Source organism: Notolepis coatsorum, assembly GCF_963971535.1.
Source record: "Notolepis coatsorum genome assembly, chromosome: 1".
In the NCBI taxonomy this organism is placed as follows: Eukaryota; Metazoa; Chordata; class Actinopteri; order Aulopiformes; family Paralepididae; genus Notolepis; species Notolepis coatsorum.
The window spans coordinates 191,929,896-191,945,123 of NC_140165.1; the positions used below are offsets into that span (position 1 = coordinate 191,929,896).

Genomic DNA, 15,228 nt, shown 5'->3' on the forward strand with positions numbered 1-15,228 from the left:
ACACACACATAAAGGAAAGGTTGGGGGTAGCAGAAGAGGAAGAAAGGAAAGGAGAGGAGAAGAGAGGACTGGGAATGACAGCAGAGATAGAAGAAAAGAGAGGAGAGAAAGGAAAAGAATGGATGAAAAAAGGAAAGGAGAGGAGGAGAGAAGAGAAGGGGAGAAAAAAGGAGAAATGGAAATGAAGAGAGGATGGGAGAAGGGAGGATGGGTGAGGATGAGAGGTGAAGGGAGGATGAGAGGAGAGGAGTGTTTGCTGCATGTTCCTACTGTAGCTAGGGTGATGACATAATCTAATGACATCACTGGTTTAGATGATTTTAAAGTGACACAATGTGGCAGACACCTGGCTGTATTGTGTCTCTCTCTCTCTCTCTCTCTCTCTCTCTCTCTCTCTCTCTCTCTCTCTCTCTCTCTCTCTCTCTCTAACTCTCTCTCTTTGTGTGTGTGTGTGCGTGTGTGTGTGTTGTTCCTACTCATCTGTGGGGAGATGTTCAGGCAAACAATTACATCACCTCTTTAACATACACTGAGCATTACCTCACACACACACAAACACACAAACACACACACACACAGACATAAAACACACACACACACACACACACACACACACACACACACACACACACACACACACACACACACAGACATAAAACACACACACACACACACACACACACACACACACACACACACACACACACACACACACACACACACACACACACACACACACACACACATAGCCCCCCCCCCCCCCCCCCCCAGGCAGCAGATGCTGTCATTATAATATAGGGATAATATAGTGGTCCTCAACCTAGGGCACAAACCTAACACAAAGCGTAGGTAGCGATCCAGCCGTTTTTTTTTTTTTTTTTTAAGGATGAAGATACAATACCACACAACTTGCTACTAGAATGTGATGCTGACAGAATGTCAATTAGTGTAACTCTTTGGTTTGCTTTGGTTTGTTTTGGTTTAGGTTTAAAAGGTCTATGGTTTGCTCTGGTTTAGTTTGAATAGGTCTATGGTTTGGTTTGGTTTTAACAGTTCAACGGTTTGGTTCAGTTTGTAAAGGATGTGAGTTTTCCAGTCTATAACAGCAGATTTGTCTTCTGTATGAGCCAATCAATACAATCAATGAATTAATGCATTTTGACCCCCCCTCTATCTCTCTCTCTCTCTCAATCTCTCTCATATATATCCCTCCTTCTCTGTCCTTCACTCTAATCCTCTCGCTCTCTCTGTCTCTCTCTCTCTCTCTCTCTCTCTGTCTCTCTCTGTCTCTCTCTGTCTCGCTCGCTCTCGCTCTCTTTCTCAGTCCTGTGTCCCATGCTGTGTCAGAATGGAGGTGTTTGTATTCAGAAGGATCGGTGTCTCTGCCCTTCGAACTTCTCCGGGAAGTTCTGCCAGATCCCTGCTTCCCCAGCCTCCTCCACCAATGAGATTGTCAAGCCGCCATCCGCCCCCTCTGCGGGGACCAATCCGGAGCTGACCCAGTCGGAGTATCTCCTCCCCCTCCAAAGCCAGCCAATAGGACAGCACCAGGAAGTGGGACAACCAGGAGGTGAGATAATAATAATAATAATAATAATAATAATAATAATAATAATAATAATAATAATAATAATAATAATAATAATAATAATAATAATAATAATAATAATAATAATAATAATAATAATAATAATAATAATAATAATAATAATAATAACTTTATTTGTATAGCACTTTTCATACAGAAATTGCAGTTCAAAGTGCTTCACAACAGTAAAAAATACAGGCAAAAGCTAGCATAATTTAAAACAATAAATGTAAAAAAAGTGCGGTTTGATTCAGTTAAAAAATAGGCAAAAAATTATAAAATAGAACGGACAGTAAAAAGTGTGATAAAGTTGTTCAATAAAAAATGTGTGCTGTCAGGCGATTAAAAAAGGAATCTAATTAATTACAGGCTTTGTAATTAATTAATCACATTTTAATCGCATAACCATTTTAGGCCTGATATTCTATAATCATATTTATAATTGTGTCCGGATGGCAGAATTCAGTACTGTATCTACAAAACCTTCTGTTTAATCATCTTCCCTTTATTCATTTGCTTAGATTTTTCAGGTCTGGTCCATTTTAGCATGGTGTTATTCAGTCAAAGATATAAAAAAAAATGTAATTGATATTCTCATTTGGTTCATTACAATTTACTCAAGCCTAACAGACACAGGGCAGAATCTACAAAGGCTTTGCGCTGCTTTTTCCGGAGCAGAGCCGGTGCATCTCGCTCTCAAATTAGTGAAATTAGGTTGCTCATGTGTAACGTCGGCTTTGCGTCCGTGAAATTGGCGTATATTTAAATGAGGTAACATGGGCGGAACATGTCCCCTTTCTAGGGCTGACCTTCGATTATTTTTTTGGAATTCGAAGCTTCGGGGCCGAGATTAGATTTTAATTCGAAGTTTCGAAAAAAAAATTAAATATATGTTTTTAATTTTAAATTTACATTTTTTTAAATTTCTTTTTTATGTTGTGAGAACTTGTACAGCAGTTTGTTCAACTTTGTCAGTGCTGTAAAGTTTAAACCTTTTTAAATCTTAGACAAACAAAACACTTTGCTTTCATGAAATATTGTAAGCCGTCATTGGAGGCTTTATAAAAGCAGCACAATGAACACAAATCTGTCAGTGCCGAGTCCGACCTCATCTTAAATAACAAACAGCATTGCTTGTTGTAATTAACACATATTGCGCCATTCACGTTGTACGACGTGTTTCAAGTTCATGCTAATTCTGCCAGATCACGGCGTACAACGTTATTGTGATCTTATTTCATATTTTCGCCATGTTATTCATATTTCCCTCACGGAGCCTCGTCTGATGTAGTGGAACTCGGCACAACTCTGCAACGCTTCAATACTGCCACCTGGTGGATGATCGGCGAGTTGCCAAACCGGAAATGGCCGGTTGGATATCGGTGCGTCTCCTAAATACGTCCGGCCACTCGCATATCGTTGCGGGACTATAGACACACGCCGTGGATATGGATCGCTGCCATAACTCAATAATCGGCATGATTTGGGCTGTTATTATTATTATACAAACCGGAAATGGATCGACTCGATCCCCATCAAATAACTGGGATCTTTTTGCTCCAGTCTCATCGCCCAACGGTAAGAGGAGGCTGCCGTGACTTTCAGCGTGAGTGTTTATTATTATCCATGCAAACTGCTCTGATCTATATATCACCCATACCACATAAAGCATTCAACGACGATCACGGAATTATAAACGACCCCCCCCCCTCCTCCGTTCACCCGCGCATTATCAGTCATAACGTTTAGGACCATGTACAGTTGACATTTTTAATATAGCGTGGATCGGTATCAAACGGCATTTGATAATCTATATATGCATTTATGCCTATATCTCACGTTCTAGGAATTACTGCAGAAAACGATGAAAACATATTTATATTCTAGACGGTATTTTCGTATGAATGTGTGAATGAACAAGTAAAACGTTCCTACATCCTGAACGATAGATAATCGATGTTGAATGGGCCATAGTAATGTCAATTTAGCAATACAATTTAAAAAGTTATAGCCCTGCAAAGAAGGTGAACATCTCCATATACTTACAGTGCTGGCAGAGAATGGTATAAGATGATCATACTTTGTGGCAGTTAATGTGTTAACAAAGAGAAGCAGAGTTGATTTAGCAAAAAAATAAAAAATAAAATAAAAAAATTTATAATCGAATTTTATTTTCATATTCGAATCCCATGCCCATCGAACGAAGCTAAGATAGCCCTACCCCTTTCTATGTAAATTAGCCTCTAAACAGGTGATCATGGCAGCAGTAATTGTGCAGACAGGCATGACCGTGAAAGATATTATCGTATATCTCGAAGGACAATATCAAATCAAGCGCATGCAGCGATCCCATGCAATCATACTCATTATTTAAATATCGTTATATAATGTTGTGGGCCTTGGCGTTATGCTCGTATATAAACAGAATCTAACTTGTTCGAGAAATATAAAGCCGTGTGCCAATAGCCTTCGCAAAGCATGATTTATAAATAAGGCTATAGCATGACATTTCAAATGCTTGGTTCTGAGATGATCAATACAGTAAACATTTATTTCTGATATAGGTGCTGATCAGCAGTAATGCAATGTCATGATTATTATTATTCTGAAGAAACTAAATTAAATGTATACCATATACAATGAAAGAATATAGTGCTCTAATTATATTGGTATACATTTAATTTAGTTTCTATCCCATTTAATATATATATTTCTTTATTAAGTTGTAAAGCCCTGGCCTATATCTGATTTCATAATTAGATTATAGTGAAGGAGAGGAGTTCTTATTAATTCATTATTAATTTATTCTTAATTTAATAATAATAATAATAACTTCAGAATAATAATAATCATGACATTGCATTACTGCTGATCAGCACCTATATCAGAAATAAATGTTTACTGTATTGATCATCTCAGAACCAAGGATTTGAAATGTCAGTTATAGCCTTATTTATAAATCTCGCGTTGCGAAGGCTATTGGCACGCAGCTTTATATTTCTCGAACAAGTTAGATACTGTTCATAACTCATAAGATCTATTTTCTTTAGTATTCTGTTCATTTTGTATTGTATTTCGTTTACTTCGTAATGTATAGAGGAGTGCAAAAGAATATAATATTTATTGTCATTGTTGGTCCAACGAAATTGAGTTTAGAGCATCACCACATACAAACATACTGAATATAGCATGTACAAAATAATAATATCAATAATATAATATCAATGTCCCAAGTGCAATAGTGCTAGTGCAAATAAATAGTACAATGACAGTCCAGTTAGTGGATGGAGGGGGGGGGGGGACAACAGTAAGATTTTGGTGGGACAAAGTGGGACAGATAATGTAAATTCTTTAATTAGAATAACTGGTCTTCACCGAATAGATAAAGGCTAAATACAGATTAAAATACAGAATTAGATCTCTCCACATTTGAAGGAACGGCATGTGTCGTTTGCCGTTCTTGGTTTTAACTGCAGGTTTCTTTTTACTGCTTTCCATCTTGATTTCCTGATTTCTAGTTTCTTTTCTTTTTTTGGACAGCACGCTAAACTTGACAGCGCGCTACATTTTGACACACATTTCTGCCAAGAGCGTTGTCAGGGGTGCAGAGTGCAGACTGCTCGTGAGCCACACATTTTGGGCGTGTCTGCGCTGGTATCTCATCGAGCAATGTGCTTTTGTGGATAGCTCCCAGATGCAGAGCAGGCTCCGTGGATGCAATTTGCTTTGCGCAATCCATTCTCTGTGGATTCCGCCCACAGTATTTCTGACACTGGGAATACATTGCCTGAGATCCATAGATGTCCCTAGAATCAGATACCAAGAACATGCAAATGGACCATTTAAAAAAAAAGTCTGTAAATGTTTATTCTACGTTCCTATGGAATGAATGAGATAAAAAAAAATATGTAAATACTTTTTTTTTTATTATTTTTTAATAAATTTCGCATACATTTTCATAACGAGATAATTAGCTGTGTAATTAATTAATCTAATTAATGCGATAAACTGACAGCCCTATAAAAAATATATAACAACAGAGCAATGCATCACTCTTAACACATTGGACGCCAGACCCAACATATTTCGGGTTAACTCCCCATCGCTTGATCGCCAAACCCGAGAAAAGTCGGGTTTTAATCATTATTTATTTTATTCGCTATTCATAATTCATCCATCCAGCCTGATGTTATCATTGGGAATGGCTCTGAGATCGCAAACGGCCAATACCGCCGCCTAACGCCTTGCGGCCGCTATTGTACTCCATTTGAAACTATGTGGTTTGTTTTCTGGGACAAGCTGCGGCGTGCGGGCGGGGTCTAAATACTCCGGCAAGACAAGCGCGTATAGGGATGGCATCGTCGAGGGTCCCCGCCCCCCGTTCATGTTCAATGCTGGATTACGTTGGACACACGATCGCGATCAGTATTTGGAATGGCGATCAGATAATTGGATTCTTCTTTTTGCAGTACATCATAGACAAGGTAAGGACTATATTAGGCTTGGGCGGTATGACGGTATTACGGTATACCAGGGTATTTCGAGATCCCGCCGGTATGATTCTCAATACCGTGACGTCACAGACTGCTATTACACTGAGTTGATTGTAGTGCACAGCACGCGCCAGCAGAGGGTTACGTGGCTATCGTTCTGGGACTGGGAGCTAACGTTATAGTAGTACCTGGATGGTGCGGGGTAACTGGCTACCGTCCTGGGAGCTCACGTTGATACCTGGATGGTGCTAACTAACTAGCTACCGTCCCGGGAGCTCACGTTGATACCTGGATGGTGCTAACTAACTAGCTACCGTCCCGGGAGCTCACGTTGATACCTGGATGGTGCTAACTAACTAGCTACCGTCCCGGGAGCTCACGTTGATACCTGGATGGTGCTAACTAACTAGCTACCGTCCCGGGAGCTCACGTTGATACCTGGATGGTGCTAACTAACTAGCTACCGTCCCGGGAGCTCACGTTGATACCTGGATGGTGCTAACTAACTAGCTACCGTCCCGGGAGCTCACGTTGATACCTGGATGGTGCTAACTAACTAGCTACCGTCCCGGGAGCTCACGTTGATACCTGGATGGTGCTAACTAACTAGCTACCGTCCCGGGAGCTCACGTTGATACCTGGATGGTGCTAACTAACTAGCTACCGTCCCGGGAGCTCACGTTGATACCTGGATGGTGCTAACTAACTAGCTACCGTCCCGGGAGCTCACGTTGATACCTGGATGGTGCTAACTAACTAGCTACCGTCCCGGGAGCTCACGTTGATACCTGGATGGTGTGGGGTAACTGGCTACCGTCCCGGGAGCTCACGTTGATACCTGGATGGTGCTAACTAACTAGCTACCATCCCGGGAGCTCACGTTGATACCTGGATGGTGCTAACTAACTAGCTACCGTCCCGGGAGCTCACGTTGATACCTGGATGGTGCTAACTAACTAGCTACCGTCCCGGGAGCTCACGTTGATACCTGGATGGTGCTAACTAACTAGCTACCGTCCCGGGAGCTCACGTTGATACCTGGATGGTGCTAACTAACTAGCTACCGTCCCGGGAGCTCACGTTGATACCTGGATGGTGTGGGGTAACTGGCTACCGTCCCGGGAGCTCACGTTGATACCTGGATGGTGCTAACTAACTAGCTACCGTCCCGGGAGCTCACGTTGATACCTGGATGGTGCTAACTAACTAGCTACCGTCCCGGGAGCTCACGTTGATACCTACCTGGATGGTGCTAACTAACTAGCTACCGTCCCGGGAGCTCACGTTGATACCTGGATGGTGCTAACTAATTAGCTACCGTCCCGGGAGCTCACGTTGATACCTGGATGGTGCTAACTAACTAGCTACTGTCCCGGGAGCTCACGTTGATACCTGGATGGTGCTAACTAACTAGCTACCGTTCCGGAAGCTCACGTTGATACCTGGATGGTGCTAACTAACTAGCTACCGTCCCGGGAGCTCACGTTGATACCTGGATGGTGCTAACTAACTAGCTACCGTCCCGGGAGCTCACGTTGATACCTGGATGGTGTGGGGTAACTGGCTACCGTCCCGGGAGCTCACGTTGATACCTGGATGGTGCTAACTAACTAGCTACCGTCCCGGGAGCTCACGTTGATACCTGGATGGTGCTAACTAACTAGCTACCGTCCCGGGAGCTCACGTTGATACCTACCTGGATGGTGCTAACTAACTAGCTACCGTCCCGGGAGCTCACGTTGATACCTGGATGGTGCTAACTAACTAGCTACCGTCCCGGGAGCTCACGTTGATACCTGGATGGTGCTAACTAACTAGCTACTGTCCCGGGAGCTCACGTTGATACCTAGATGGTGCTAACTAACTAGCTACCGTTCCGGAAGCTCACGTTGATACCTACTAACTGGCTACCGTTCTGTGATTTGTTTACTTCGAGGTTGAAGAAAGTGCACTTTCAGGTTGAAAGAACGGCCCTAATCTCAACGTGTTTCAATATAAGCATTATGTATGGTGATAACGAGTATATTGTTAGCTCCGCGCCCCCCCCCCCCCGCTGATGAAAATGAAAGTCATACCGTCATATACCGTATACCGGGGTATTATGTCAGCAAGGTATGACGGTATGAAAAAAATTATACCGCCCAAGCCTAGACTATATGTTATCAATCTTGCGTTGATCCGATAATTCTTTCCCCGCGATCGGCGCGTGTGTGTGGGCCGTGTCCCGTTGGTGGCGATCGAAGCATAGAAAAACGACCTCCCCCCCCACCCTTTCTTGCATGCATGATGAAACATAATACCGATAATCTAGCGTTGATTTCAGGTTGATTATTGATCCAGGCGAGAAATGGCACGATTTATAATGAAATGCAGTAAAACGCTGTTTGGCGTAGTTTCCCGGGATTACACAGAATCACTCTAAAACTATACTCATATTCACCACGGTATAAAACGGAAATGTATGGATGAAAAAATTATCTGTTTTTTGCATGTTGACCGGAAGAAACTCCCTGACAATCGACTATGTTATTAGATCCATAGCTATAATATTTAATATACTTTTAGCACTGCAAACTCCGGCATTTATCCCCATTGAACAAAGCGCTGGCACACAACAGCCATACGCCCATAGCGACCTCTGGTGCTGAACCTGTTAATACTTTGAGTTTCTTTACAAAGTTCTAACATACAACAGAGCAGTGCATCGCTCTTAACACTTTGAGTTTCTTTACAAAGTACAGTTCTAAATTACCTTATAGAACAGAGCAGTGCGTCGCTCACAACTTAACAACAGAGCAGTGCATCGCTCTTAACTTTGAGTTTCATTCAGTTTTGAATTACAACAGAGCAGTGCTCTTAAAAGTACAGTGCATAGGAGGTAGTGAGATAAAATTTGCATAGAACCGATACATAAATTTGATAGGAATGTATAAAAGTAGGTAGGGTAAGAATAGTGCAGGTAAAGTACATGACACATTATTTGTGTCAGGATATCCCTGATGTTTAATTTAAATGCCTGAGCAAAGATAGGTTTTAAGCTGTCTTTTGAAGATGTCTAGCAAGTTGGCTTTGGGGTAGTTTGTTCGATAGTTTTGGGGCATAGTTGATAAAGGCTGCATCACCAATCCTCTTTTGACTGTTTCTGGGAGCCTCTAGTAGTCCAGCAGCTGATGATCGCAGTGTTCTTGCTGGCCTGCAATTTATTAGAGTGTTGGCATTGTAGCTACAGTAGGTCCCTGTCCATTTAGAGCTTTGTATGTATGGAGAAGGACCTTAAAGTCAATTCTAAATGTTACAGGAAGCCAAAGCAGCTAAGACTGGACTAATGTGCTCTCTCCTTTTGGTTCTAGTTAGCAGTCGGGCTGCAGAGTTTTGGATTAGCTGAAACCGCTCTGTGGTTTTCTTAGGGAGACCTGTGAAAAGTGCATTACAGTAGGCTAGCCGGCTAGATATGAATTCATGAATTAGCTTCTCAGCATCGTTTTGATTAATAAATGGTCGTACTTTTGCTATATTTCTGAGATGGAAGAACGATGTTTTGGTCACTTTGTTAATATGAGAATTGAAGTTCAGTTCTGAATCTATGATAGACCCCAGACTTGTGACCTCAGATTTGATCCAAGGGGTTTGTCCTCCCAGGTTCTTTATTAACGTTTCTTTTTTTGTTTTGGGGCCGATAATTATAATTTCAGTTTTGTTCTCGTTTAGTTTCAGGAAGTTCTTACTCATCCATTTATTTATTGCTAATACGCAGTCTGTAATGGAGTTAATAGCTGTATCATTTGGTTCAGCAGATATGTACAGTTGTGTATCATCCGCATACCTATGAAAACCTACATTATGTTCTCTGATGATATCACCCAGCGGTAACATGTAAAGGGAGAAGTTTAAAGGACCTAAGCAACTCCCTTGTGCAACTCCATAGTTGTTGTCATATATCTCAGACATGTGGCCTCCTAGTTTAACATAGAATTTTCTCCCTCTGATGTATGTTTTAAACCAGCTTAACACATGTTCTGAGAAGCTGACAAGGTTTTCAAGACGATTGATTAGAATATCGTGATCGATTGTATCGAATGCTGCACTGAGATCTAGCAGGATAAGGATGGAGACATTATTCTCGTCAAAGTTTAGTCTGAAGTCACTTAGGTCACTTATTATTTTGGTGAGGGCAGTTTCAGTGCTATGATATTTTCTGAATCCCGATTGAAATTCTTCTAAGATGTTGTTTTCTTCAAGAAAGGAATTAATTTGAACTGAAACTATCTTTTCAAGTACTTTACTAATGAATGGTAGGTTAGATATTGGTCAATAGTTTGCCAGTACATTACTATCCAAGTTAGATTTAGTTAGTAATGGCTTTACAACTGCTGTTTTAAAGGCATCTGGGAAAATACCAGTTCTAAGGGAAGTGTTGATGATATCTAGCACAGGGCTTGAAACACTATTAAACACCCATTTGAAGAAAGCTGTAGGTATAGGATCAATGTCTGAGGTGGAGGAGTTACATTCTGAGAAATTTTTCCAGAGTTCATCTAATGTGATGCATGTGAATCTTCTCATGGTTACATTGCACGATTTGCTGTAATCAGCTTTATTTTCATCATGAGTAATGCTGGCCCTGATCAAGGTTATTTTGTTGTTAAAGAATAGTGCAAGTTCTTCACACTTAACCGTTGATGACTGAGGAGGTGTAGGGGCAGTGTTGAGTAGTAGATTAATAGTGGAAAAAAGGATTCTGGAGTTTCCAGCGTTTTCTGTAATGAAAGCATCTTTGTATATATCAGCAGATAGTAGTTTTTGTTTTTCTCTATTTTCGCTCAGCTGCACGACATTTCCTTTTTTCTTTGTTGACCGTATTATAGTTCAACCAGGGGGAGGCTCTGGTTTTCTTCTTTTTCGTTTTTAGTGGGGCGACACAATTTAATACAGATGACAGTGCATCATTGAGATGTTCATTTCATTTAGAGAGCTGTCATGATTGTGTGGTTCATGTAGTCTGATAAGATTAATGAACTTCGATTCAGCCTTGTCGTTTAGGAGCCTTTGGGTAAGGGTTATTTGAGCATCAAAGAATATACAGTGATGGTCGGAGAGAGGTAATTCAGTTATTGAGAAATTCTTTATGCTTAGCCCAGTTGTTATGACTAAGTCTAATGTATTTCCAAGCTGCTGAGTTGCATTTGTTATATGCTGTGTTAGATCAAAGCTATCAGGGGAGGAAACTAACTTTTTGGCTTACCAGCCAACTGGCGAGTATCTGATTTTTTTTTACCAGCCAAACAGATTTTTTACCAGCCAAAAAAAATCGCTAATTGCGATAATTACTTTTTTTTGTATGTCTTCGTCTAAATTCATTTTCAATCATAGTAATAATCACACCGTGTCTCTACTCTTTAAAATATTTATTAGCATAAAACATTAATAACAGTGTTTCTACTCTTCACAATATTAGCATAAAACATATTAACATGAAAGAGGGATCTATTCTGGACTGGGTTGGGCTGAACTGGGCAGTGAAAGATGCTGGGTTGGACTGGGTTGGGCAGTGAAAGAAAAAAACTGAAGTATGTTGTGAAGTGTATAGATGTAGCAGTACTGTCTATCTGTATGTCGTGTAGTGTTGTAAAAAATATCGAAGTATCGATACATATCGATACTGAATATTTAAAACGGCTTCGATACTCATTTCCCGAAATACCGATACTTTCTGCAGTATCGGTGCCAGCTGGCGAGTGTTCTACAGCAAGTTGTTGACACGCTGTTCAGAGCGCGCTTGCCCCTCCGCCTGCTCCAGCCCTCCCCCTCACAGAGTCACAGAGCAGTCTTCAGTTTGTAAATAAACATTTTAGCAGTGCCAGCGCGGATCTCCATAAAGAAATTAAAGAGGTTCGTGACAGCTGCTCTTTCAACGTCACTGTGACTGAAGCATTAAACCATTAACTCTAGTTTAATACATGATACGTTGTCTACTGATGGCGCATAATATCAACAGCTGATTCGTTGTAACGTTACAGCTACTGCTAGCTGTTAGCTCCGTTAGCTTAGCTGGCCACCGTTATAATTACTGCATGGAAACGGAGTAACGTTAACGTTTAAACGTTATGTCGAGGTCATACAATACTACAGTCGACATAAGGTTAACGTTACCCCGTTTCCATCAAGTGTTTAAATAGCAGCAATCTTGTTGAAAATGTAACGTTACTAAAATGCTCCGAGCATAGCCTCTCTCTCTCTCTCTCTCTCTCTCTCTCTCTCTCTCTCTCTCTCTCTCTCTCTCTCTCTCTCTCTCTCTCTCTCTCTCTCTCTCTCTCTCTCTCTCTCTCTCTCTCTCTCTCTCTCTCTCTCTCTCTCTCGCTCTCGTTATCTTTAAATAAAAATCGAAACTGTTACTAACTGTAATACAAACAGTTCAGTTTGTCAGGTACATGCAACACAGATTACAGTGTTTACATCTGTCTGCTTGAGAAAATACCATGTTCTGCATTTGCAATAAAAATGTTTGAAGTGAGATGAACAGTTATTTTTAAATGTGTGATCTAAAGATAAACAAAGGGTTTTAAAAGTGTTATATTTATCTTCTCTTATAGTACCAGAGAGAAGCTGAGGAGAATCAACCAGCAACAAAAGCTAAATTTGTTTAAAAAATATATATATATATATATATATATATATATATTTTTTTTTTGGTATCGAAGTCGAAATTCCAGTATCGTGACAACACTAATGTCGTGTATGTCATAATGAAAATGGGGGACCCTGATGTAAACAAGACGAAAGTCTTTCTCTGGTCTGCATCCCCTTAACAATTGTGTGTATTGAGCCGTACTGTATTGTACCCATTCTGCAATCTGTTAATAAAGTTTTCAATCAATCAATCAAGTTAACTTTGAACCTCGGTTGTCAAGCCGCGTCAATGTTGTGTATGCATCTGAGTGGCATCACAACGGTGTTCACTGTGCCTTTAAGACGGCACGGTGGCCTTACGACAGTGCTGTGAAGTACCGTCAAGTGTTGTGGTAACGTCAGTTGGGTTGGTGTGCTGTTGTGCACTGGTTGAGCTAGCCATAGATATATATATGGAGCTAGCCCCTTTCGTGACTGCGATGTGCAAGCCAGGGGCTTTTGAGCATGAAATAAAATGTCTAACCTTACGTCGTAGTCCGGTGCTTTTTTGGAAACATTATAGTCATAACGCTAACATGGGGCTGGCTGCTTTGAGCACACGGGGCTAACGTTAGCTAGCAAGCAGCTATAGCTAAAACGCTAACTAGAAGCTAACTACTGTACAGTTCCAATAGACTAACATTACACTTCTGTGATTTAAATGTGTCCATAGTAACTTAGACTCGAGGGTTGAACTAGGGTTGGATGCAGTTCCCCGTTGGTCAGTCTGTCTGTTTTCCATCTTCTGCTATGTTTAACGTTATCTGTTTGCGAGTGCTCCCTTTCACTGCGCGAACTCGCACCATTTGTCAGTGACCGTGATTGCAGAATGTTTTGTTTAGTCGCCAGACTGGCGAGTGGTCTTCATGAATCACTCGCCAAACGTAAAAAATACTCGCATTTGGCGAGTAAAGTGGCCTAATTTCCTCCCCTGAAAGCTATCCAGTAGATTTTTTAGCTCTATAGTTTTGGAGTCTGTTTCCTTATTAAAATGAATGTTCAAGTCTCCATTTAGGATCACCTTATCGTATCCTGTAACACATAGTGAAATCAGTTCAGAGAACTCCTGTATAAATATTGGTGAGTGTCTAGGCGGGCGATATTGGTTGATTCTGTTTTGAGTTCAATGGCAAGATATTCCATCAACATGAACTCACCTAGTTCTGTGATTCTAAACAAGAGTTTTGAGGAGAAGATTTCTGCAACCCCTCCTCCTATTCTGTTTTTTCTGGGTATTTGATGAAAACTATAGTCTGGTGGGCAGGTCTCTATCATTATTGATGTAGCTGTGTCGTTATTGAGCCATGTCTCTACTAAGCAGATGCAGTCTAAGTTATTTTCTTTAATCAGATCATTTACTAAAAATGTTTTTTTTTGTTCAGTGATCTGACATTTAGGAGGGCTAATTTTATTTGTTGGACTTTATGAGAGGAGATCTGCTTTGGCTGGACCTTGATAGCTTTGAGGTTAACAGCAGGTGTACGCATTGATGGTGTATAGCTTTTAACCATGCCATTGTCTGGTTAAGATTACCGGTATGTTCTGAGAGATGGCATGGCGTTTGTACTATTCATTTAATACCTTTTTTGGTGCTAGCAGACTGTCCATCTCCTCTAGTGCATGATGGGCTGATTTGATTAGCTCTTTCGGGGACATTTGATCAGACAAGTTGTTAGTGACCCTGTGTGATACGGGGGTCAGGACGCCTTGTGCTGCACCTCGCGGTGAGAGTGTGTCCTTCGTGATTATCTCTCGTGCTTGTATGAGTTTGATGTCCTTGGAGGTCACTAAGGCATGACGTATGTTCGCTACAAGAAGCCACGATCCGTGGCGGTTTGGGAAAAAGCCATTTCTTTGAAAGCGTTCGGGATTATTCCAGAAAACATTAAAATTTTCAATGAATTTCAGTCTGTGTACATGACAGATTCTAGCCATGAATTGAAAGGCTTTTTGTCCTTTGCTAAAGCATGCAATTGGTCCACTGATGGATACATCTTGATATTTGTCTAGTGTGTTTATTAAACAGGTGAAATCCTCTTTCAGTGTTTCTGTGCCTGTTTTTTTCGTCAAAAGATCCAGAGTGAATGACAATTTTTGTTCTGTCTGCTCCGATGAGTGTTTCGGACAGCTCCTTCACAGATGTGTTGTCTAGACATAGATTTTCTGTGTTTGCCATTTCCACATACCTTGTTGTGGAATCTCCAATCAATATGTAGTCTGTTTAAAAAAAAATCTTTTTCCTCCTTTCTTTTTCCCGTCCCAATGTTAGTCGTTATGCCAATTCCCAATCCCCTTCCTGGTCGTTGCGCACTCTACCCCCTACCGTCGGTCTGGGAGGGCGGAGACTATCACATGCTTCCTCCGACACATGTGTACCCAGCCCACCGCTTCTTTTCACCTGGCAGCGCGGACTCTCACTGGGAGAGTGTAACGTGTGGAAGGATCACACTACCTCTCCCAGATCCTTCCCTTGCTGTGCAG

At 41.2% G+C, this 15,228-nt stretch overlaps 1 protein-coding gene across 6 annotated transcripts in view; it reads left to right on the plus strand.

Moving 5' to 3' along the window:
• Positions 1 to 15,228, plus strand: part of ltbp4 (latent transforming growth factor beta binding protein 4) — a 219,225-nt gene that overhangs the window by 16,082 nt on the left and 187,915 nt on the right. For all 6 annotated transcript variants that reach the window (XM_084334973.1, XM_084334977.1, XM_084334974.1 and 3 more), the window contains exon 2: positions 1,325 to 1,570. In XM_084334973.1, the coding sequence (XP_084191099.1) occupies positions 1,325 to 1,570 (246 nt within the window). The remainder of the gene's footprint in view (positions 1 to 1,324; positions 1,571 to 15,228) is intronic.